This window comes from Petaurus breviceps, unplaced genomic scaffold (genome assembly GCF_028583685.1).
Source record: "Petaurus breviceps papuanus isolate PSGF00001 unplaced genomic scaffold, PetGlider_PUasm1.0 567, whole genome shotgun sequence".
NCBI classification, from domain to species: Eukaryota; Metazoa; Chordata; class Mammalia; order Diprotodontia; family Petauridae; genus Petaurus; species Petaurus breviceps.
This window is the reverse complement of record NW_027186383.1, coordinates 1-21,376: the sequence shown is the minus strand read 5'-3', so window position 1 is coordinate 21,376 and position 21,376 is coordinate 1. Positions and strand designations below refer to the sequence as shown.

At 53.2% G+C, this 21,376-nt stretch overlaps 1 protein-coding gene across 3 annotated transcripts in view; it reads right to left on the bottom strand.

Moving 5' to 3' along the window:
- DIP2A (disco interacting protein 2 homolog A) overlaps positions 1-21,101 on the bottom strand; it is a 115,419-nt gene extending 94,318 nt beyond the window's left edge. For 2 of the 3 annotated variants that reach the window (XM_069103089.1, XM_069103090.1), the window contains exon 1: positions 20,866-21,101. In XM_069103089.1, coding sequence (XP_068959190.1) covers positions 20,866-20,983 — 118 coding nt within the window. In that variant the 5' untranslated portion in view covers positions 20,984-21,101. The remainder of the gene's footprint in view (positions 1-20,865) is intronic. The other variant, XM_069103088.1, reaches the window with a different exon arrangement.
- Between the last annotated feature and the right edge of the window lie 275 nt (positions 21,102-21,376).

Sequence of the window (21,376 nt, the reverse complement as noted above, 5' to 3'; positions counted from 1 at the left end):
GGGCAATTGGGTTTAAGTGACTTGTCCAAGGTCACACAGCTAGTTTTTGTGTTAAGTGTCTGAGGTCAGGTTTGAACTCAGGTTCCCCTGACTCCAGGGCCGGTGCTCTATTCACTGCGCCACCTAGCTGCCCCATCTGTCATTTGTAATAGGTATGAGGTGGTACCTCAGAGTGGTTTTGATTTGCATTTTTCTGATCAATAGTGATTTAGAGCACCTTTTCATATGACTACAGATAACTTTAATTTCTTCCTCTGAAAACTGCCCATTTATATCCTTTGACTATCAATTGGGGAATGACTTGTATTCTTATAAATTTGACTCAGTTCTCTATATATTTGAGGAATAAGGCTTTTATCAGAGACACTGGCTATAAAAATTGCTTCCAAGATTTCTGTTTTCCTTCTAATCTTGACTTCATTGGTTTTGTTTGTTGCAAAAACTTAAAAAAAAATTCTTTTGGGAGGGGGAAGGCAAGGCAATTGGGGTTAAGTGACTTGCCCAAAGTCACACAGCTAGTAAGTGTCAAGTGTCTGAGGCCGGATTTGAACTCAGGTCATCCTGACTCCAAGGCCAAGTGCAAAAACCTTTTTAATTTAACAGAATTAAAATTATCCATTTTACTTCCCATAATACTCTATGGGAATATAACAATATCTCTTGTTTGGTCAAAAATTCTTCCCTTTGCCATAGCTCTGACAGATAAACCATTCTTTGCTCTCCTAATTTGCTTAAAATATCACCCTTTATGTCTAAATCATTTACCCATTTTGACTTTATCTTGGCATATGGTGTAAGATGTTGGCCTATACCTAGTTTCTGCCATACTATTTTCCAGTTTTCCCAGAAGCTTTTTTGTCAAATGATGAGCTTTTATTCCATAAAATGGAGTCTTTGCGTTTATCAAACACTAGGTTACGATGGTCACTGACTGCACTGTCTCGGGTACCTATCCCATTCCACTGATCCACCCTTCTAGGACCAGACAGTTTTCATGGTCACCACTTTATAATAGTTTGCATTTTTTTCGTTAACTTTCATCAAATGAGAATTTGATATTCTCAACCTCTTGTTCCTCCCGATGAATTTTGCTGGTTTTTTCCCTCGAAAGCGTTCCAGAGGGTAATGTTCTCCCTCCTCATTTTCACCCCCCGGCTTCCTTTTGGTTTCCTTCCCCAACCCTTCTAAATTCCAGTGCTGTCTCTCTGGGGCACCATTTTTCCCCAAAGTATCTCTCTCACACACACACACACACACGCACACACAAGCTTGCTTACACATAGTTATTTCCCCTATTAGACTGGGAGCTCCTTGAGGGCAGGGCCTGTTTTTTGCCTTTCTCTGGATCCCTAGCACTTAGCACAGTCTGGCGCACAGTAGGAGCTTCAACAACACCTACATGGTTTTTTAATCTTCTCCACTTCCATGTGATGTCCTTGCGTCAGTGGCTATCATTTTCCTGGTACTGGTCTCCCCAGTACGTAACACAGCTGAGTGGCAGAGGGTAGGCAAGAGGGGTGAGGTCTGGGGGATTTCTGAGTCACAGCAGGAGAGGGTCCATGCACTGGGGCACACCTAGGTCCTGCTGCAAGAAAAGCTGGACCCAGAAAACAAGCTTCCATAGCTGCCACTTCCTAACCATTAGAACCACATAAAAATTAAGTGGATCGTCTCGTAAAGTTGTGAGGCCCACATTGCCTGAGTTATCCAAATGGTGGCTGGATATCTGAGGGATTACAGGAGTCCTTTCTGGCTTAAGGTTTCTATGAATGAATGACCTCCTCATAGGAAGTTGTCTACAGGCAAAAATGGACCAGATGCTGTGAGAAGCAGCCCATTCAAGCATGTCCAACAAAGACTCTGGCCTCTTCCTCTCTGCCCGGGAGAACCTGGCCCATGTCCCCCACACAGAGACTGCATGTACATACACAAGGCCAGGCTGTTACTTGCCTCTATCTTCCGCCTGTGCTCTTTGCTTCTGGGAACAGTCAGCTTTGGAAGTCCAGCGAAAGCTGTGTGACTCCTCTTCTGTGCCATGGGCATCATCTTCCCAACTAAGGTCAAACTCTTCAACAGCAGATAGTCCAGGACTTGCTGACTGCTCCCTGCTGAGCTCAGGCACCTCAGAAAATCCACAAGGCATGTTGGGCAGAGGCAACAGAATCCCAGGACCAAGGCCCCCTCACACCTCTTCTCAAAGACTTCATCAATAGAGAGGACCAACTAAGACCCAGAGCAACAGCTCTCCAGAACCCACACATCCTTCCATCTGCACCCACCACTAGGCTTCTCTCTTTCTTAGCTCCAACAACTTCTCAGCTCTATGGGAGCAAACACCCCCTGCCCATTTGCTGTGAAGTGCTCACTACAGAGAGAGGCTGTGGTGGGGGGTGGGGGGGTGGGATGGGAGACAAACCTCAGTCTTCTCTGTGCCCCCTGAACAGACCCACTGCCTTTGGAGCATCCGTCACTCTCCATATATACATATATATGTATATATAAGGACACCCTCAGAGGCCAGGCCTTCTCCAAAGGTGCTGAGCATGTTCTAAGTTCTTGGGATAAAGTACAAAATGGTCATTTTGGTAAAGCTTGCAATATTCACTCTTTTGGGCTTAAAAATATGATTAGCAATATTTTAGTTGATTCTTCTAAACTGATTTTCCTTCTGTCATATTCTCCCCTCAGTGCTAAGAAGAGGATGAAAGATGGGAGTTCACTGTCTGTAGGCATGGGGGACTTCTCTTGGTCAAGCCATCCACCAAGGAACTGGCCATAAACATGGTAATTAACTGCTCTCTCCTGATACACTGACTGTGCACCTGGAAATGTTCCAAATGAAGGGAGTCCTCAATGAAAATGAAAACCAAGAGAACATGAACTCATTTTGAAATTCCCCTTCTACTGTCTGACTCTGTTGATCCCCAAGATCTATGTAGCTTTTGTCACCTGGGCCAGAAGAGGCAGGAGTGGGTTATGGGAAGCGCCAAAGCCTTCTGCCTTTGACAGCCCCTAATGCTGGAAGCCCATGGTCACAGGCTCAGCCATTACCGATGATGATTCAGAGGCAACTGGAGAACCTTCTCACAATGTTACAAACGTGCCTAGAATGACGCTTTTCTTTCTATAACCTCTTCCTTCACAAAATGAGTAATTGTAAAATGTTCTGGCATCTAAGGTTTTGTCATCATTCCCATATTGGCCAACCCTTCCCAAAATGACAAAATCTACCTTAGGTAGATTATGAAATCTTCATGGCCTTCTAGTCTTCAAGTGAAGAATCCAAACTTCACAGCACAAATCCCCAGCCCTGCCTGGACAACAGCAGTGACCTAAATAACGGCTTGAATGGGGTTTCTGGTGACCTGAGTAATTCCTGTCCCTTTCTGGCTGATTCTTCAGAAAACCCTCTGAGCAGCTACCATCTCAGCTCTGTGACACGCCAACACACTTGAACTTTCTGCAATTAGATAAGTATGTCCCAGGTAAAGGAAGCAAAATCATAAAAAGTAAAATTTGTTCCAATCTTAGAAACACAGAACACACTGAGATCTCCTCTGGCAGCTGGAAGCAACCCCACCCCCATCCCCCACTACCCCCCGCAGATGGAAGCCTTGTCCAGCCTGGCCTCCCTGCCCCCCCACCAGGCTCTCAGGCTGCAGCCAGGACAGGGCCTGCAGAAATACACTTACATCCTCTCAATGTGTTAACCAAATCCAAACCATCCCCCAGTGCTGGGCCTGGAGTCTAGCAGACCTGGTTCTAAAGCTGCCTCAGATATTTCTTAGCTGAGCGTAGCTCTAGGCAGGTCAGCAAAGTGGTCTGAGATTCAGTCTCCTCCTCTGTAAAATGGGTGCGAATATCCCCTTCACAGATTATCGAAAGCACCAAATGAGATGACGAGTGTGAAGTCCGTCCGAGGATGGCTGGCGATTGGTATTCTTATCACTACTGCACCACTGCCACTAAATCCTGGAGAAAACAGCTGGCCAGACGCCTGCAGTGACTCTGCTCCTCCTAAGGAAGGCTGGAAGGTAAAGAAAGTCCCTCAACCTCCCCCTGGGAAAAGCTTTAGGACAAAGTAATGCATAAAAGATAGTCTTCCCATTTCTGAAATTCATCCTCAGCTGACTGCTACCTCTGCAGGAGGGCATATTTCCTGGCAGATGAGTCTACCCACCTATGTGATCTGGGGCAGAACTCTTCTCCCCATGGACTGCCTCAGTTTCCCTCTCTGGGGACAGAGCTGGACTAGCTGACTTCTGGGGTCCCTTCTGGGCCAAAATCAAAATGTGGACCTGCTATGAGGGGCTGTTCTTCGTGGCCCCAGGGGGCAGAACTAGGAGCCGTGCACTGGGGAAGAAGCAAAGACAAAATAAGGCTTGATGTCATTAGGACAGTTTTTCCGACAATGGGAGCTGTCCCACAGTGGCAGGGGTTGGCATTGCAGGTGGGATGGCTTCACCCTCCTTGGAAGTTTTCAAATAAAGGCCAGACTGACCTGCATGGGGTTTTCCATGTGTGGGCTAGACCAGAAGGCTGCAGAGGTCCCTCCCCACTCTGAAATTCAGGGAAATCACAGGATTCTCGGACTCTGGAATCTGAGACAAGCAAGGGCTGGGGGGGGGGGGGGGGGAGGGGAATGTCAACTCTGAAGTAGAAGAACACATCCCTCAAATGTTTCAGGTTCAAAGTAATTCTGGACAAGTCAATTGGTCAATAAGCACTGACTGGTTCCCATTAAGTGCCAGATACTGTAAGCTGGGGGATGCAAAGGATAAGCCTGGCCTCAGAGAAGTCACCACCTAACAGGGAGGAGGAGATGCAAACACATGTATACAAGTCACTGGGAAGAGGCCGGCCAGGAGGTGAGCTGTGAGAAGCCTAGAAGGGAGGGGGAGCCACAGTTTCCTGAGCCTGTTTGTAACAGAGAAGACCGGACACAAAGCTGCTGGGCAGGCTGCACAGGGAATTCCAAGCAGGGACACGACCAGGAAACGCCAGATTCCAGACAAATGAACTTTTCAGATGGAATGTGCTAGCAAACCCAAGAACAGTAAACATCGTGTCTTTTGTATCTGGGCCTTCTCTAAAGTCGGATTCACTGGCGGGGTGGGGCAGGGTTTAATCAGATAAAGCATCAAACAAAGAGAGAAAAGCACCTTAAAACATAATAGAAAACTTTGAAGGTAGAAATAAATTTCACTGTGATTCCCAGTTGTTCTTAATGCGTATTTTGGAGGATCAAAAGGCCCCAGTTCTCAGGGAACTGCGGCCTGAAGGCTGAGGAGTCCCAAATCCACACCAAAGGCCGGATTCTCACCTGCCCCATTTCCTGGCCTGGGGCCCCGCCGCAGGATTTCCTCCTTTTGGCTCACTTTTCCTTTCACCGGATACAAAAGAACAAAAATGGCTCCTAATTGCTAAATTGAAATTACTACCATGTCTTTGAGGGTAAATCTGTGGACATCCCAAAGCTTTTCCCCTGGATGAATCACAGCCTATATCCCAGGAAAAAAGGTCCAGTCTTTCATCAAAAAATACTCACACAAAACCTCTAGACAGATCCTTGACTTAGGAAGGCTGAAGACAAAGAGAAAGGCAACTTCAAGCTTGGAGCAGCTGGGGTGTGTGCGGCAGGTACAAGGGAAAGAAACCCCCAGACCAGAGTTCTGATCCCAGCTCTGCCGCTACCCCCCCCCCTTCCCCATGTGACCATGGCCAAGTCACTGGCCTCTCTGGCCTTCAGTTCTTTCCTGCATGTTGGGGAGGGAGGCCCCGGTAGCCTTAAAGGGCCCTTGTCAAGAAGGTTCACTTGAGTCTGAGGAGACAGCTGCAGAGCTAGGGTCCCTCCCTAGGATGGAGGAAAGGGGGCAGTGGGGGATGGAGAGGGGCCCAAGAAGAGATGGGTGCTTCCACAGCCCCCATACCAGCTCCTGAAAGCTTCAGCACTGACTTCCTCCCCTCAGAGGGCCAGTGCTCCCAGTGAGTGACTGTCCCGGAGCATTGGGGAAGACAATATTAATCTTGACCATCAAATTTTATGTTCCTTGAGCCAGGAATGAATGCCTCTTATTGTCCTGTTCCTGTTTCTAACATGTAATAAGTGTTTCATGTTTGTTGAATGAGTAAAAAAACAATTCAGTACAATGACAGAATCAAGAAGAAACAGGGATGATTCAGTAGGTTCCTTCTTCAGTAAAAATAAGTCTATGAAAGTTCCATAACCCACACCTAGCCTCCAATCATCACCACAGCTAACATTATCTAGCCCCTATCATCTCATATGAGCCATGGGATGGAGACACAAATGTCATCCCCAACTGAGGCAAACAGATTTGAGGCACTCTGTCCATCGCCCCACCGGGCTGCCCACGGTGTAACCCAAGCAACTCAAATCAGGAGAAAGGCACCAAAACAAAGCAGCCAGTCTTCTCTGTCCCACTCCCTGCTGAAGGGGGTATCCTTTTCCAAACTGGGCACAAGGGTCATAAGGAGTCAATAAGAAGCAAATGGGACCCAAACTGTCCCTCTGCTACCAGTCTGTAGATTGCTGGATCCCTTCACGCTTTAATGTGAGCTTTCCATGGGGATAGTGAACCAAAAGATGCTGCCAAACTGCCACTGGTCAGTCATGTCCAGTCCCTGGTGACCCCACGGACCACAGCACGCCAGGCCCTTCTGGCCGGTACTATCTCCCAGAGTCTGGCCACACTCATGCCCCTTGCTGCCGTGATGCTATCTATCCGTCACATCCTCTGCCGTCCATCTTTCCCAACCTCAGGGTCTTTTCCAAAAAAAATCTCATCTTCTCATTATGTGGCCAAAGGATTTCAGCTTCAGCCTCAGAATGTGACCTTCCAGTGAACAGGCGTGATTCACATCTTTTAGCACTGACTGACCTGACCTCCTTGCTGTCCAAGGGCCTCTCCAAAGCGTTCTCCAGCCCCATAATTCCGAAGCACCGATTCTGCGGCTCAGCTTTCCTCATAAGCCGCATCTCACAGCCATACACTGCTATTGGAAAAGGCATCACTGTGACCACATGGACCTTAGTCAGCAAGGTGGTCTCTCTGCTGTCCAGGTTTGCCACAGTGTTCCTCCCAAGGAGCAAGCTTTTCTTAATTTCATGGCTGCGGTTGCCAACTGCAGGATCCATGAGCCCCATATAAAATCTGAAGCAGCTTCCATTCCTTTTCCTACTATCTGCCAGGAAGTGATAGGACCATGTGCCAAGATCTTCATTTTTTTGATGTTAAGCTTCAAGCCAGCTTTTACACTCTTCTCTTTCACCCTCATCAAGAGGGTTCTTAATTCCTCTTCACCTTCTGCCATGTGAGTGGTTATTGTCTGCATATCTAAGATTGGTGACATTTTTCCCTGCAACCTCATCAATTCTACCTTCCAGCCAAACTAACAAGTCAAAATCAACTGCATCTATCAATGAGATTAGAAAAATCCCAGGCACAAATCCAAAACTCCTACACAAAGTCAAAACATAAAATAAACAGTCTGTCCAAAAATTCTCCTCTGCCTTCTGGCAACTTCCAAATCTTGTATGAGGAGGCTGTGAAGTTGTTCTGCTGATTGATCAGAATTCCGAAGATTTAGGTTGAAGCCAAAGATCTTTCTGGGTGAGCCAAGACCCAAGGTTACGAGGAGGGCCACCCACTTCAGGGTCTCAGCTGCTTGGACGTTCAGGACCTTCTCATCCAATCCTCACTTTCTTCTGACTCAGAGTAATTCCCTTCCCTTGACCACAATTCCAGTTCAAAAGGGAGTTTTTGGGGGTTTTTTAAGATATAGTTTATGAACTAACATACATTTTATGAACTTAAGACACATTTTACGGACATCAGGCTCAACCTGGCATCATCTCCACTTCCCAAAGTATCCCAGCCATCTCTTATAACAAAGAATTAAAAAGGAGACAAGCTATTCAGCAAAATTAACAACTCCAAAAAGTGGATTCTTACACACTGCCCTTGCCCAGATATCACTCACAGCACATTTTAAAATTCTGTCACATCAGTCAAGAAAAGTTAGAGATATGTAACAGACACTCTATAATACAGACTTATGTCAAACAATAGTATGCTCACCTCTAAAAACCAGAAAACATCTCTCACTGGCATAAAATCTGACCCAGGCATAAGACTGACCCCAGCTGCTTGCTCCCCTTGTAGCCCATAAAGGGGGTTACCGCACAGTGGACACCTCCTCCCAACTTTGGCTACTACACTCTGGGGGACTGGACATCGATGATCACAGTCCTCCAGTGTTCTCTTCATCTGATGCGATTCTCAGGCATGTGGTTTTGTCCATTCCATGGAGAGGGTCCAGTCAGAGCCCAAGAGCCCGCAGAGAGAACACTGTTCCAAATACACCTGACCCCGCGGCCGGCTGTGAGTCCGAGGGCTTACAGACTAGCTCAGGACGGCCGCTGCTCATTCCAAGATGAGGAGGGAATGTCACAGCAGCAACATTTTAGTTTCTTCCTAGCTCAAGGAGGTCATTCAAACCCCTCAGATCATGGCAGATGGAGGATGTGTAGGACTGAGTCCGGACACCTGGGTTTGATTCTCATCAAACTCAATCACAGCAACTGACTGTTATTTTCTCTCTCTGCCTTAGTGTCCCCACCAGCAAATGCAGATGATGACACTTGTAGCAGTTGCTACCCCAGGCTGTTGTGGGGCCTGATAAGAACCAGGGAAAAGCCTTTGCTAGAAAAACCTCTCTAGTATTGTTGTCTGGTCTAAGCTCATAGTCATCACCCCCTTATCTCGCCTGTGGAATCCCTACAGAAGGCTCAGTCCCAGGCACTGGCCACAGGCCTTTACCTGAGCACCCAGCATCATTCTGCCCTGCCACACTGCTTCATAAAGTCATTACAATTGGCATAGACCCAGTTTTCCCACTAAGACTTTCATCTCATTCTCACTGAGTTTGGGGCCTGGCTCAAAGGAGGTCAGTTTCTTCATCTGTAAAGAGGGGATGGGGCAGGACTGGATAATGGCCAAGGCCTCTCCCCATTCTAAATCTCCTTTCACCATTTAGCTAGGGAAAGACGAGTGCCCCTTCCAAACAACTGACCTTGTTACTTCCAATGACCTAGCCATTAAAGTATTTTCTCCAGTGAGCCCTGGAGGTGACATTCAGATAACCTACTACTAGCTGCCTAGAGAATGTATTTGAAAGTAACATAAGCAGAGTCCCTCTGCTGCCAGGGGCTTTCTGACGATAAGCTGGACTGTCATGTTTGCCCCACGGATCTCTGCTGGAATGGAGGCCAAACACTGCCCCTTCTTGTCACCCAAAGCGGGACTGAGGGCAGGTGACCCTGGAAAACACTAAAGATAAAGAGGAAATAAAAAAGATGGAGAAGGGCTCTTTCCTAATCAGCCTCTGCCCAGAGGGGCTCCTCCACACCTGTCCAGGCTCGATTCAGCCTCCCCGTCTGTCCTGCAGCCGGCTCCCCTAAACCACCTGCTCCCATGGCCAACAAGCTCGTGGCTGCCACTGGGTTCACCCATCACCCTGAAGAGCCGGCAAAGGTGTAGGTGGATGGGATGGGAGAATGGGAGGGCAGGAAGTAAAGAAGAGGAAGATGCAGGGCCACAACATAGCTGTAAACCATGGAACCGTAGGAAGCAGGGTTGATGAGGGGGCACCCTCCAATGCAGGGAATCCTCTGGCCTTCCTTCTCCCCCCCAGGGGGATACTTCACCCAGCATGAGGCTATTTAAAGCATCTGGCTAACACTAGGCAGGCATGGAAAGGGCTGACATTGGATGTGACCAAGCTCTCTGAGGCCGAAATCCATCCCAGAGAAGATGAAGCTGAGTGCAAGAAAGAGAAGGCAGACGGAGCCTTCCATTGACCAAGAGAAATGCCAAGATGCCCAGGGGCACTCCCTGGGGGAGCCATTCACTGGTGTTTCCTTATTCCCCTGGGGGAGATGGACCCTTCTTTGCAAAGAGGTCTTACTTTTCTGTAGAACAGCATAGATTTGAATCCATTTTTGTGCTAATACCAAAAACTCAATTACCAAAGGAGGTTGGACTAAGTGTAACTCAAGGAAACCTGGAATTTGCAGTCTTAGTCCAAATGCTCTGTTTCTTCTTTAAAAAAAAAAATGGATTTTTAGCCTTCGTTTTACTACAGTACTAGCCTCTCTCCCACACACCATCCTCCATCCAACCTCCACCAATGCACCCACACCTGGATCAGGGAGGCAGGGGCGCAAAGGGGCGTCTCCTTCAGGGCCACACCAACACCAAAAGCAAGGGCTCTACTGCAAAGGAAACAAGTTTCCCTCATGATGATCCTTTGTCACCTGCCTTTTTCCTCCTAAAATTATGGAACTTTGTTGTGGCTGTGTGATTTAATAACCCCTCAGGTCCTGGCTTTTAACAGGTGCTAAATCACCACACTTTCACTGAGCTCTGTCCACTGCCCACTGCATGGGGCATGGAAGTGAAGGGCTCACAGGATCCTGACTTGGCCGAAGGCCTAGCCCTTCCAAGTCTGTATTTACTGAAAATGAGTAAACCTGAAGAGCTGAGGAAGGCCAGAAGTGTCTTCAAGGGCACAGGACTTAAAAAGAGAGCCCCTTCGATGCCCCCTGGGCCTGAGCCAGGTGGGGCCTACAGGGTGCCCTATGCAAGGGCAGGCTTCGATGGGCCAGCCCTTCACCCACACCCACCCCCCAGGTCCCAGCAGCCTCTCACTTTGGTCATTGCTCTGAATCTGCAGCTTCCTTAAAGGTAAGTCAGGCCAGAACTGGAGGGGCCTGAATTTCCTTCCATGTTGGTTTTCTAACTCCACAATTCCCTACTTTAAAAAATTAACACAGCTTTTCCTTGGAAAGAAGCTCTTTCTACACTTCCTACCAATCCGCTCTCAGGACTATGTGCTGTGCTTCCGGCTGCGGGCAGTGCTATGAGGACCTACTTCATCTGAAGATGTTCTGCTGTGAGAGGACACAAGCCACAGGCCCACCTGAGCTGGGCAGGGAATTCTCTGAAGAGATGCTACCAAGGGGCAGTGCTGTCCACGAGGGCCTGCCTCCAGAAAGCCCTGAGATCACCTTCAGGGCAGCAGAAAGGCCCCAAAAGCCTGTGCAGGCCTAGCAATAGCCGCCGTGCTGGGGCCAAAGGTGAGCAGGACACAGAAAACCAGGCCAGGCGGCATCGGAGGAATACTTCCCAAAATCTTGCCTGTCACCAAAACCTATCTTTTTCACCCAGATAGCTCTGTTCTCTCACTGACGCTGGGTGGTTGAGCTGGGCACAGTGCCAATCTAAGGGCAATGGCGACATGCATGGAGGGTTTAAGCAGGCCGCAACACGCTTCCAGGGTTTCCCAAGAGTCATGCAGCAAGTCATGGCAACCTCCCACCTGGATGCTGGGCACAGATAAGAATCAGCCCCATCACATGTGAGGAAGGCCTGGGTGGCATGAGGTCTGCCCCTTGGGCAGGGCCAGCGCAGCCACCTGCCTGAGGGCACCCATCTGGAACAGCTTCCCAGTCTATAAGGCACTCTTTTCACAATGATGCTGCAATTCCATTTTACTGACAAGGAAACTGAGGCCAAAAGACAAAGTCATTTGTCTACAAGCATTCGAGTCGAGAGTCACTGTCAGCTCCTGAGACAGGCAGACCAGCCAGTCGTTCTTTCCTAACACTAGGTAGTCTTCAGTCAGTGGCACCAGCGCCAGGGAGGATCCAGCCTACACCAAGCTACGACAGAACCAAAGATGGAGAACCCTCAATCTGCCTGCCAATGTCAGAATCTGCCAGCACCTCTAAGAGGAAGACAGCCAGAAGCAGGCAACTGAAAGGCATTCGGGATGGCCAAGCATCTTCCTGAGGAATCGGACGAGAGGCCAGAGAAGAAAGCAGAGAACTCTGGAAATGCACAGGCTGATCACCCGAGCTGAGCTGCCACAAAAGTCAGCCAAGCTCCCAAGGAGGACACCGACGTACACCGGGGCAGTGAGACCAGCAGGCCTCGGGACGGCCAATCGAGGCCATGAGCCAGCACCGCACCCACGGATGCGTGCGATGGCACCTGCTGCCCACCTCCACATGGAACTGCTGGACACAGAGGGGAGACGGAAGCTCATTTTTTCCCTCTCACTGTTTCTCATTTTTCTTCTTTTTCAGAACACGGCTAATGTAGAAATTGGTTTTGTACTGTTTCAGATTGGGAATAGGTTTTGTTTTTAAAAGTTTAAAAAATAAACCATAGTATTTTCTTTAGATGATAAATCTATGGGAGAGAAGATACTTTTTTCTCCTATTTCCAGCACTTGGCAAGGCTGGCACCGAACCAAAGCTGTTTGGTGAATCCACATCCACACATATTTACAAAAAAAAAAAAAAACATCAAAAGGGTCACAAATTCCCCTTAACTGTGAGTCAACACTTACTCAGACTAAAAAAGTGTCAAAAGCATAAAACCAGGGGGTAGCAGGGTGGCACAGTAGATTGAGTACTGGTCCTAGAGTCAGGAGGACCTGAGTTCAAATTCAGCCTCAGACACTTATTAGCTGCGTGACCCTGGGCAAGTCACTTAACCCCATTGCCTCCAAAAAAAAAAAAGCATAACATCTCAGCTGAGCTTCCCTCCTGCGGCCTGGGTGGGAATCCCGAGCTCTACTGGTATTCATGACTGGGCAGCGGCAGCAATGTCTGGCCTGGGGAACCACCAGACCATGGCACAGCTTAAGCCAGGCCCCTCTTAGGAAGAGCCAGTTCCTCTGGTACTGGAGACTGAGCCCCCCCTTCCAACCAAAACAAGCTTATACCATTCCACCAAGCCCCAGACTGAAGGCCAGGGACCCTTCCCCACTGCACTGCAAAGAAGCACGCCTCCCAGGCTCCTGGGACATGGGGAAGGACAGGGGCTTTGCTTCGAGCTGGACAAGTCTGGATAGGTGGCCCAGCAGCCCTGCCTCCTGCTACACAGTGAGGCGAAACAAGAGAATTCAGGCTTGGCAGGCTCCCCAAGCTGCTGTGGGCACTGCCAATCTGAGAACGCTGCCCAGATGGCAGTGCCTGAGTGCTGGAAGACTGGAATGTCATCAGGCTGGGTTTGAAATGCCTCGCCAAAGCAGGCTCACTTCTGCCCAATGCGACAGGCCTTCAGTTTGGGGTAGAAGCATCTGAAAGACAAATCAATGTATAAATATCGCCTGAAAGGAAGCTGCCTGATTTTCTGGGAGAAAAATCATCTCATGTGTAAAGAAATTCAGAGCCTACTTTCAGATTTACTGAAAGTAGGAAAGCAGGAGGTAAGAGGGAAAAGTAATTTTAGAACAAGTAGCATCTGGGAGCCAGGACAGCAAAGTAGCAGCAGGAGCTTCCCCTTCTGCTCCCCCAGAGACCTAGGCTGCACATGTACCCTGCCCAATCTGCATTGGTGAGTCATCTGTCCAGCCCAGGAAGGCTGAGGGAGAAAGACTGAGAACACACACTGGAAGAGGCCAGTCACCAGAGCAAGAGGAAGTCCTAGACCCATACCCAGGCACTGTGTGCAGGGACAGGTGCCAACTCTGGCGGCCCACTTCTGGGTGACACATTCAGGGCAGAATGAGAGCACCTGCACCCAGGGTCTGCATTCTGGACTAAGGACTCAAAGGCAATGTAGAGAGAGAGGAGCGAGTTCAAAGTCTGCAATGGTGGCCTGGCTTGTACCCCAGGAGCAAAGCAGCATCTCAGTTCCAGCTTCTAGACCAGTCTGAAGCCTGCAGGGGAATAACAAGAATCTCAGACCAAAAGGGATCCCCTGGGGCTGAATCCTCTGACATCCACTCCTGGTGACCCAGACCCAGTCCAGAATGGCAAGGCTCAGTCTGGGGGTGGGGCAATCAGACTCTGCCCAGGAAGCTCTCAGGAACCCAGCCTGAGAGGTCCCTGAGATCCCAGAAAGACATGATGCTCACGACTCCCATGAAAGCAGCAACAGGCCAGCCAAGTCCTTCCCTCTAGAGAGGTGGAGAAGACCACAGCCCCAGACCACGTCTGAAGTCTGGAAATGGGCTAGAAGATGGGCCGACAAAAAGAAATGCCCCACCAGTCAAGGCAGCGAGTCAATGTCCATGGATGGGGGAACGTGGCTGAACAAGCAAGTTGAGATGCATGAGGGAAGGCACCTGGAGAGTGACACCAGGCCGAGCCTGTGGACTTCCAGAGAGGCTGGGCCTAGGAAGGGCTTGGCACTTCTTGTAACCGGGACAACAAGGTCAAACGAAAGTGACTCTTCTCCGAGCCCAATTTAGCCAGGCTGGCCCAGGCCCAACCACAGCCACAGTCGATATCACGGAGCTCTGCAGGCTGCGAGCCGGCCATGCCACTGGCCGGGTCTCCTCTCCACTTTCTCTCACACAGTCTTCTGACTAAGCTGGGCCAAGGCCAAGGCAAACTGCTTGAGGGCAGGCCCCCTTTTACTTTTGCATGGTGTCTAGCAGCTAGCAGGTGCTTCCCAACGGTCCCACAGGAACACTGGCCTCAGTGCAAGAAGTGGCTCCTTTGTGGTCCCACTCAGGGCCCAAACCAGGCACTTCACTTGCCTGGTTCTCAGGTTCGCCAGCAGGAGATGAGGGGATGGGTCTGGATCTCCTTGAGTTTCCTTCTACTTTTAATGAACCCCAAATTCCTAATCCCAGATACCTGGGAGGAGGTAAATTCCCCCCCCCCCAGGAAATAACCCCACATTTCTGTTTGCCAGAAAAACTATTGGGACTCACTGATCCACAGTGGGGGTGGAAAGATGAAAAGGTGTGTTCATCTAATCAATAAATAATACAAAAGCCTGAACTCCTCCACCCAAAAAGGGAGGGGATGGGGGTGAGGGGCCAGCAGGGCAGGGCTCCCCGGCCTTTCCTTTCCTCCCTCTTACGCTACTCCCCACTTCCTCTAGCCCACCATCATTTAGCTTTGTGCTGGGGGAAGAGTCAACACTCCCCAAGGGATGGTTTGTTACCCAATGGTTGGTCAGGGAGATCCAGACCCGCCCTCAATTTCCTGAGGAAAGACTCAAGCGATCCCTAAGGATGCCAGGACAAGTCTTGTGTTTCTTACCATGCTGGACTGACCCTAGAACACCCTATCAGACCAATACTTACCTAGGGCTGTGCTAAATAATGCAATTGGGGAGGAGGGGAGACAGCTTCTCCTCTCAGACACCTGAAGCCCAGCTGGGAAAGAGGCCTCATGATCTAACTGGCAAAGGAAGGCCAGCCACACGGCGGGCATCACAGGAGGCCGAAAGAGGTGGCTGTAACTGAGGTGAGGGGAAGGAGAGAAAGAAAATGGGTCCTGATTTAGGGGAAAATGCCTGAGGAGCAGACACAAGGGAGGGGAGCATTCAAGTCCAAGCAAAGCTTATCCAAGTGGGGCTGCAGCAGAGCCTGTGCCCCAAGAAAACACTGCCAGGCCCTTGGATGCCAGGGAGAGGCAGGTCCTAGGGACTCAATGAGGACTGTAGGCACGGAGCCCCAAGAAGGGGCCACGAGAAGCGAAAGATGCTCCCAGGAAAGGCCCCAGCTGACTACGGCCAGGGGAACAAGAGAAGAACCGGGGCCTTAAGTCGCCTCTCAGCCTGGGGACCCAGGCCACAGAACCGCCCACATTTCCACTTCTGGCTTCCATGCCATGTCTCTAGGACAAGACTAGTCCTTGTTCCCTGGTCCAGGCCACAGAGATGCTTCTCTGGCAAAGGAGCAAGGCTGGCCATGTCCAGGTGACCTGGGCTGGGCGGTCTTGGGCTCGGTCACCTGGCAGTTGGTAGCTGGAACTTCTAATCCCTCTCAAAAGAACTGGTCAGGGCTAAAGTCAGAGAAAGGTGAGTCTCTATAGGGTTCTAGGTAACATTCCATTGTGCTTTATTTGAGCCACACCATGAATCTGCAGGCAGGTGCTACTCTGATCCCCATTTTACAGATGAGGAAACTGAGGCCGAGCGATGAAATGACTTCGCTGGGCTCATAGAGTTTCTGTGGTGCTCAGGTCTTCCCATATTCCGCTACCAGACTCAGGTATTTCTGATATAATTCTGTCTGTGACAAAGACACCTGCTCCAGCATCCTGGAGGGATCAGCCCAAGCTCTGGGAGGCCCAGAAAGCACACGGCTAGTGCCCAGGACCAGATGAGGCCACCCCCAACGTCCCCGCTGTAGAGCAGCAGCGCTGACCCCTCTGGGGGTCTGGGAACCCAGGTAGGACAAAGAGAGCTCTTTATCTTCCCTTTAACTAAAACTCGGTCTTTCTTCCAACTAGGAAGCCTTCGCTGGACCGAGGCCTAGACGCAGGAGGAATCCTCGAGTACTCCACACTTGATGACAGTTGTGCTGGGGAGTTACCAGAGCCCCAAGTTCATCAGACGGCCCCCCGACCACCCAAAGGAAGGAGAGAGTCTGCTCCTCGTCTAACACTGGCTGTGTGACACTCCACCCAGGCCTCAGTTTTCTCATGTGCACAACGGGGCTACTGCTGCCACTAAATCCCTCTTGGGATAGCCCACATGACGCCGGACTCAAGAGGGGAGAGACTGAGGCAGGCAGACCCTGCAGCCCCGGCAGCCACTGCCACAGTGCAGGTGTGAGAGGAGGAGGGACAGGCCTGTCCAGGGTCAGATGGCAGAAGGGGGTGGCTCCGAGAGATGTCACAGAGGGAGGCTTGAGAGGCCTTGGCAACAGACCGGATGTGAGCATGGCCGCCTGGGAGATGGCAAAGAGACTGAGTCCAGTCTGGCACGGACAGCACACCCATACCGCGTGAGGTGTGCGGTAAGCAGGCGGAGGTGCGACACTGGGCTCAGGAGAGAGCTCAGGGCTGGGGTAATCAGCCCAGAAACGCTAACAGAATCCACTAGGGTCACTGAGTTCACACTGGGAAAGAAGAGGCCTCAGGGCCCAACAGCGGGCACGGCCTGGAGAAGACGAAGGCTGAGCAGTCTGCCAGGTGGAGGAGAGAGAAGTGAAAACGGCTTCCTAGCCAGGGGGCTCAGCACCTGGATGGAGAAGGCCTTCCAGAGAGGCCAGGACACGCCTGCCGGCCAGCAGCACCCCTGAGCAGCCGGCGGTGCCTGTGAGAGGCTGGCAGTGCCCCTGAGCGGCCGGCAGCGCCCCTGAGCTGGCCCTGCTGCTCTCTGCTTTCTATTATGAGGCCATCTCTAAGGAGCACTGTCCCTGTACTACAGCACCACGCTGGTGTACAAAACACTGGTGAGGATGCCTCTGCCCTGTGGCTCTGACCAAGGCCCAGGAAGTCAAAGGCTCCATCTGCACTGGCCTCACAAAGCAGCAGCTGATGGACCCAAGGGCAGGCTATGCAGAGAGCACCCCTCGGAGGGCTTGGGGCTGCCAGTCCCATTCCAGCCACGCTAACAGAAGGTCTGGCCAGCCTGGCTGTGGCCATGCCTCCATCACTCCCTTGTCGCCCTGAATCACAGATAAAGCACACGCTCAGCAGATGACCACAACACACTGGGAGGACAAAAAAGGGGAGGTTTTCAAGGTCTAAAGGAGCAGCATCAGCAAAGGTAAGTGTGGCCAGGCCTTCAGGCACGACACTCTTGGACCAAAAAGAGGCATTCTCAACCACATTTAATACCCTTTTCCCAAAGGCCCATCTTGGTTCAGAGGGCCGATGCTGCACGGCTGGGACGCAGGGCCTCGGGGGCCCACCCTGCCAGCAGCTAACAAGAGAGAGTCTTCTTGTGCCAAGACTCGGCCTCGGACACTCGGGCTTCCCTGCCTCTGAGTCCGCCACAGCCCTGGGGCCTGACCGAGCTGCCGACCTGGGCCTGCGAGGGAGAAAGTGCCTGTTAAATGCAGAGCCCCCATGGTGGGGTGACATTCAGAGATGCTGCCTGGGCTCCTCACGGCCCCCACAGACCTCGGCGCTCTCAGCACGAGCCCCCTGCTCCCACAGAGGAGGCCAAACGCCCCTCCCCTTCCCAGAAGCCTCTCCACTGTTCCTGGGGCCGCGAGCCTTCAAAACACCGTCAGCACCTGACCACGAAGGCCAGAGAATTCCAATGGATCCTGCCCTTTTGTCAGACTCGGGGGACACAAGCAGAGAGGGAGGTCCCAGCCTTAGCATCCAGCAGACATCAGCCAGAGGGCGGGGGCTCTGGCCAGCCTTCTGCCCCGACACCACCTCCAGAGGAAGCACCTCAGCAGGCACGAGGTCGGCGGGGCCGGGGGCACAGAGGGGCAGTCTGAAATCTGCTCCTGTGCTGCACGTCCGGCCGGCAGACCCTGTCCCACAACCACAAGGGATGCCCCCACCCCAGGAGCAGGACAAAAGCCGGCCCCTCCGCAGGCCTGCCATGGAATCCTGCCCCCTGGGTGACTGCGCAGGCCCTGCAACACCAGAGGGACAGAGGCAGACGCCCACAGCGTGAGGCCAAACCTCATTCATCAATTCATCAGAGTGAAGCTGAGTAACTAGGCTAGGTCCAGTGACGGGGCCCACCAAACATGCTCTGCCTAAATCCCAGAGCTTTACCAGCAGCCTAGCCAAACAGGAACAACCTTGGCCAGAGACAAAGCCCGGGAGGCCGCACGGTTAGGGGAGGGGCCGTGGCAATCTAGGGCACCAGGACAAAGCGTCTAAATGTCCTCGGGCGGCCCCCCGGGGTGAGGAGAACCAGGCAGGGAGTCCTGGTCATGCCATCTCCCCCAGCCTGCACTTGCGTTTGTGCCCCGAATAAACACTTTACAGGTCATTAGGAGCTGGGGTTTATGGGGACTGGAGCCTAACTTTACTGCATTAAATGACTCCAGAGGCTTACCACTTTGTCTCTGTCCTGATGACATGATGCCACTCAGCTCTCCAAAGGCAGTGGTCAACAACCCCAGGACGTCCATGGTGGGTGAGAAGAGCCACCGTCCAGCTCCAAACAGACATGCCCGACCGCTAAGGTGGTGCAGGGGACCGCCAAGGCCTAGCCGGAAGACCTCCAGGGAGGCAGAACTCCCCCCTCCCAGGAAGCCTGTCTCCTTCAGCACACGAGCCACGGCTGGGATCCAGGCCTCGGCCCTGTCTACGGCTGCCCTTCCTTTGGGTCAGAGCCCTCGGGGGCCCTGAGGCTCACTCCAGCTCTTGATGCTAGGCCCATGGGGCTGCTGGCTTTGGTTCCTGAGCCTTCCCACAGATCGCTGAAGCATCTCTGGGCCGGCAGAGCGGCTAGCTGAAGCCAGGAGGCAGTTAGAGCTCTCAGCCTGGAGTCGGGAGGACCCAAGTTCAAATTTCACCTCTGGGTGACCCTGGACAAGACGTTTCAGCTCTACCTGCCTCGGTTTCCTCATCTGTAAAATGGGGACCATAATCGCAGTACCCATCTCCCCAAGTTGTGAGAATCAATGAAGACGACGTTCATCCTGCGTTTCGTGCAGCACACGCTCGATAAAACGCTCATTCTGTTCGTCCACAACTGGATGCCACCGTCCATGGAGGCCCATGCCAGGCCGCACCAGATGGGGCGACTCATTCCCTCCCTGGGCCTCTCTATGCTAGCACTGCAGCGCCACAGAACTGAGGGCGCATAGTCAGCCAGCTCCCTCCTGCCTTCTGGCGGGGACTCTCCTTCTTCCTGACTCGTTTGTCTGCCGCCTGGCCCATGAGCCTGGGAGCTGGGCCTTTATCCTGCCTTTGTATCCCCGAGCACACAGCCAGCGCTAAATAAATGCTTATGAGCTGACGGCAGGACGGCTGCTTGATCCGAGGTGTTGTAAGTGTCTTCCCCTTGCCTGGAAACTGCCTCTGACTCCTGTGTCCAGGTCCAAGGCAGAGGGCGCAGGGATGCCAGTTCAGGGCCTGACCCTGGCACGGCTTGGCTGCCTGACGCTGGACAAATCAACTCCCCTCTCGTGTCCCGGGCCACTCTAATGAAGCTAAGCTGCAGAGGGTGCCAGCCTGACGCAGAGGAGAGAGATTCCTCACCAGGGAGTTCCCTTAATGCCAATGAAATCCCAGGCCTGGTCCCCAACCCTTCCCAGCCACGAGGAAGCGACTTAGAACTGCAGAGGACGGCCTCAGTGTCCCAGGCCGCCCATGCGCCCTGCACGGCCCCTCTCTGGGCCTCCGTGTCCTCCTCTGTAAGCAAGATGGCATCTGGCAGGGGGACAGGCGGGCAGGCGGCACCAGCGCCAACAAGCCCCGCCCTGGGGGCAAGGTCGGAAACAAGTGGCCGTGCTTCCTGCCCCGCGTGTTCCTGCCCCGCGTGTTCCTGCCCCGCGGTCCTCCCACTCCACCTGGCTGCCCCGTCCGTTCGGGGAGGCGCCCGCTGGGAGGCGGGGCTGCAGCCTGGGGCACCATCCTCTGCCCCCAAGACAGCGTGGGCACTACGGGACGCTGCCTGAGGCCGCTCCAGGCCTCCGAACGCCCGGCCGTCCCCCTGCGGGGCAGCACGCGGCCTCCCGCCCGAGATGCCGGCCCGGAGCCCAGCCCCAGCCCCAGCCCCAGCAGGGGCCCTGCGGTCCAGGGAGCCTGGCTCTGGGCCCGCGCCTCCGGACCGGGGCCTGCAGGGGGCCCTGTCCCGAGCCTCGGGCTCTGACCCATTTTCCAGGCCGACATGTGGTCCGGCCAGTCTAGGCCTCAGACCGGGATCCGGCCTCGCCCCCCAGTCCTCCCTGGGGGCCCCCGCAGTGCTCGATCGCGAGCACCAGAGGGGGCGGGGCCCACAAGGCCCTCCCCGGGGCCCCGGGAGCAGGGGCGGCCCCACAGAAGAGCCAACCGGCCCAGACCCCGGCACTGATGCTCCTAGACCTAGGCCGTGGGGGAGGGGCGAGCTCCCGAGGCCCCGCCCCGCCGCGGCCCCGCCCCCGCCGCCCCTCCCCCAGGCTCACCCTCAGACAGCTCCAGCTCCAGCTCAGCCAGGCCCTCGCGAACGTCGGGCGGCAGCGCCCCGGCCTCCAGCCCGCCGCCACCGCCCCCTCCGCCGCCGCCGCGCTCCCGCTCCGCCATGGCCCGCGCTCCGGCCTCCCGCTCCGCGACGCCCCGGACTCGGACCCAGAGCCGGAGCCGGGCTCGGCCTCGGAAGCGGCTGGAGAGTCGCGAGCCCGCGGAGGCGGAGCCGCCCTCGGAGCGCGCGCGCGCGCGCGCCCCCGCCCGGGAGGGGAGGGGAGGAGAGGAGGAGGAAGCCCCGGTGCCGCCTAGCAACGCCGACGGCCTGGAAGCCCATTGGCAGCCCGCGCCCCCGGCCCCGTCCCCGGCGCCTTGCGCCCCGGCGGGCTCTGCGCGCTCGGGGCGGGGCGCAAGGCGCGGGGGCTGCTGGGGCTTGTAGTCCGCGCCTGCCTGAGGACGCGAGGACAGTGGGCTGGAGAGACTGAGGGAGGGACGGGCTCCCCGCCCCCCCCC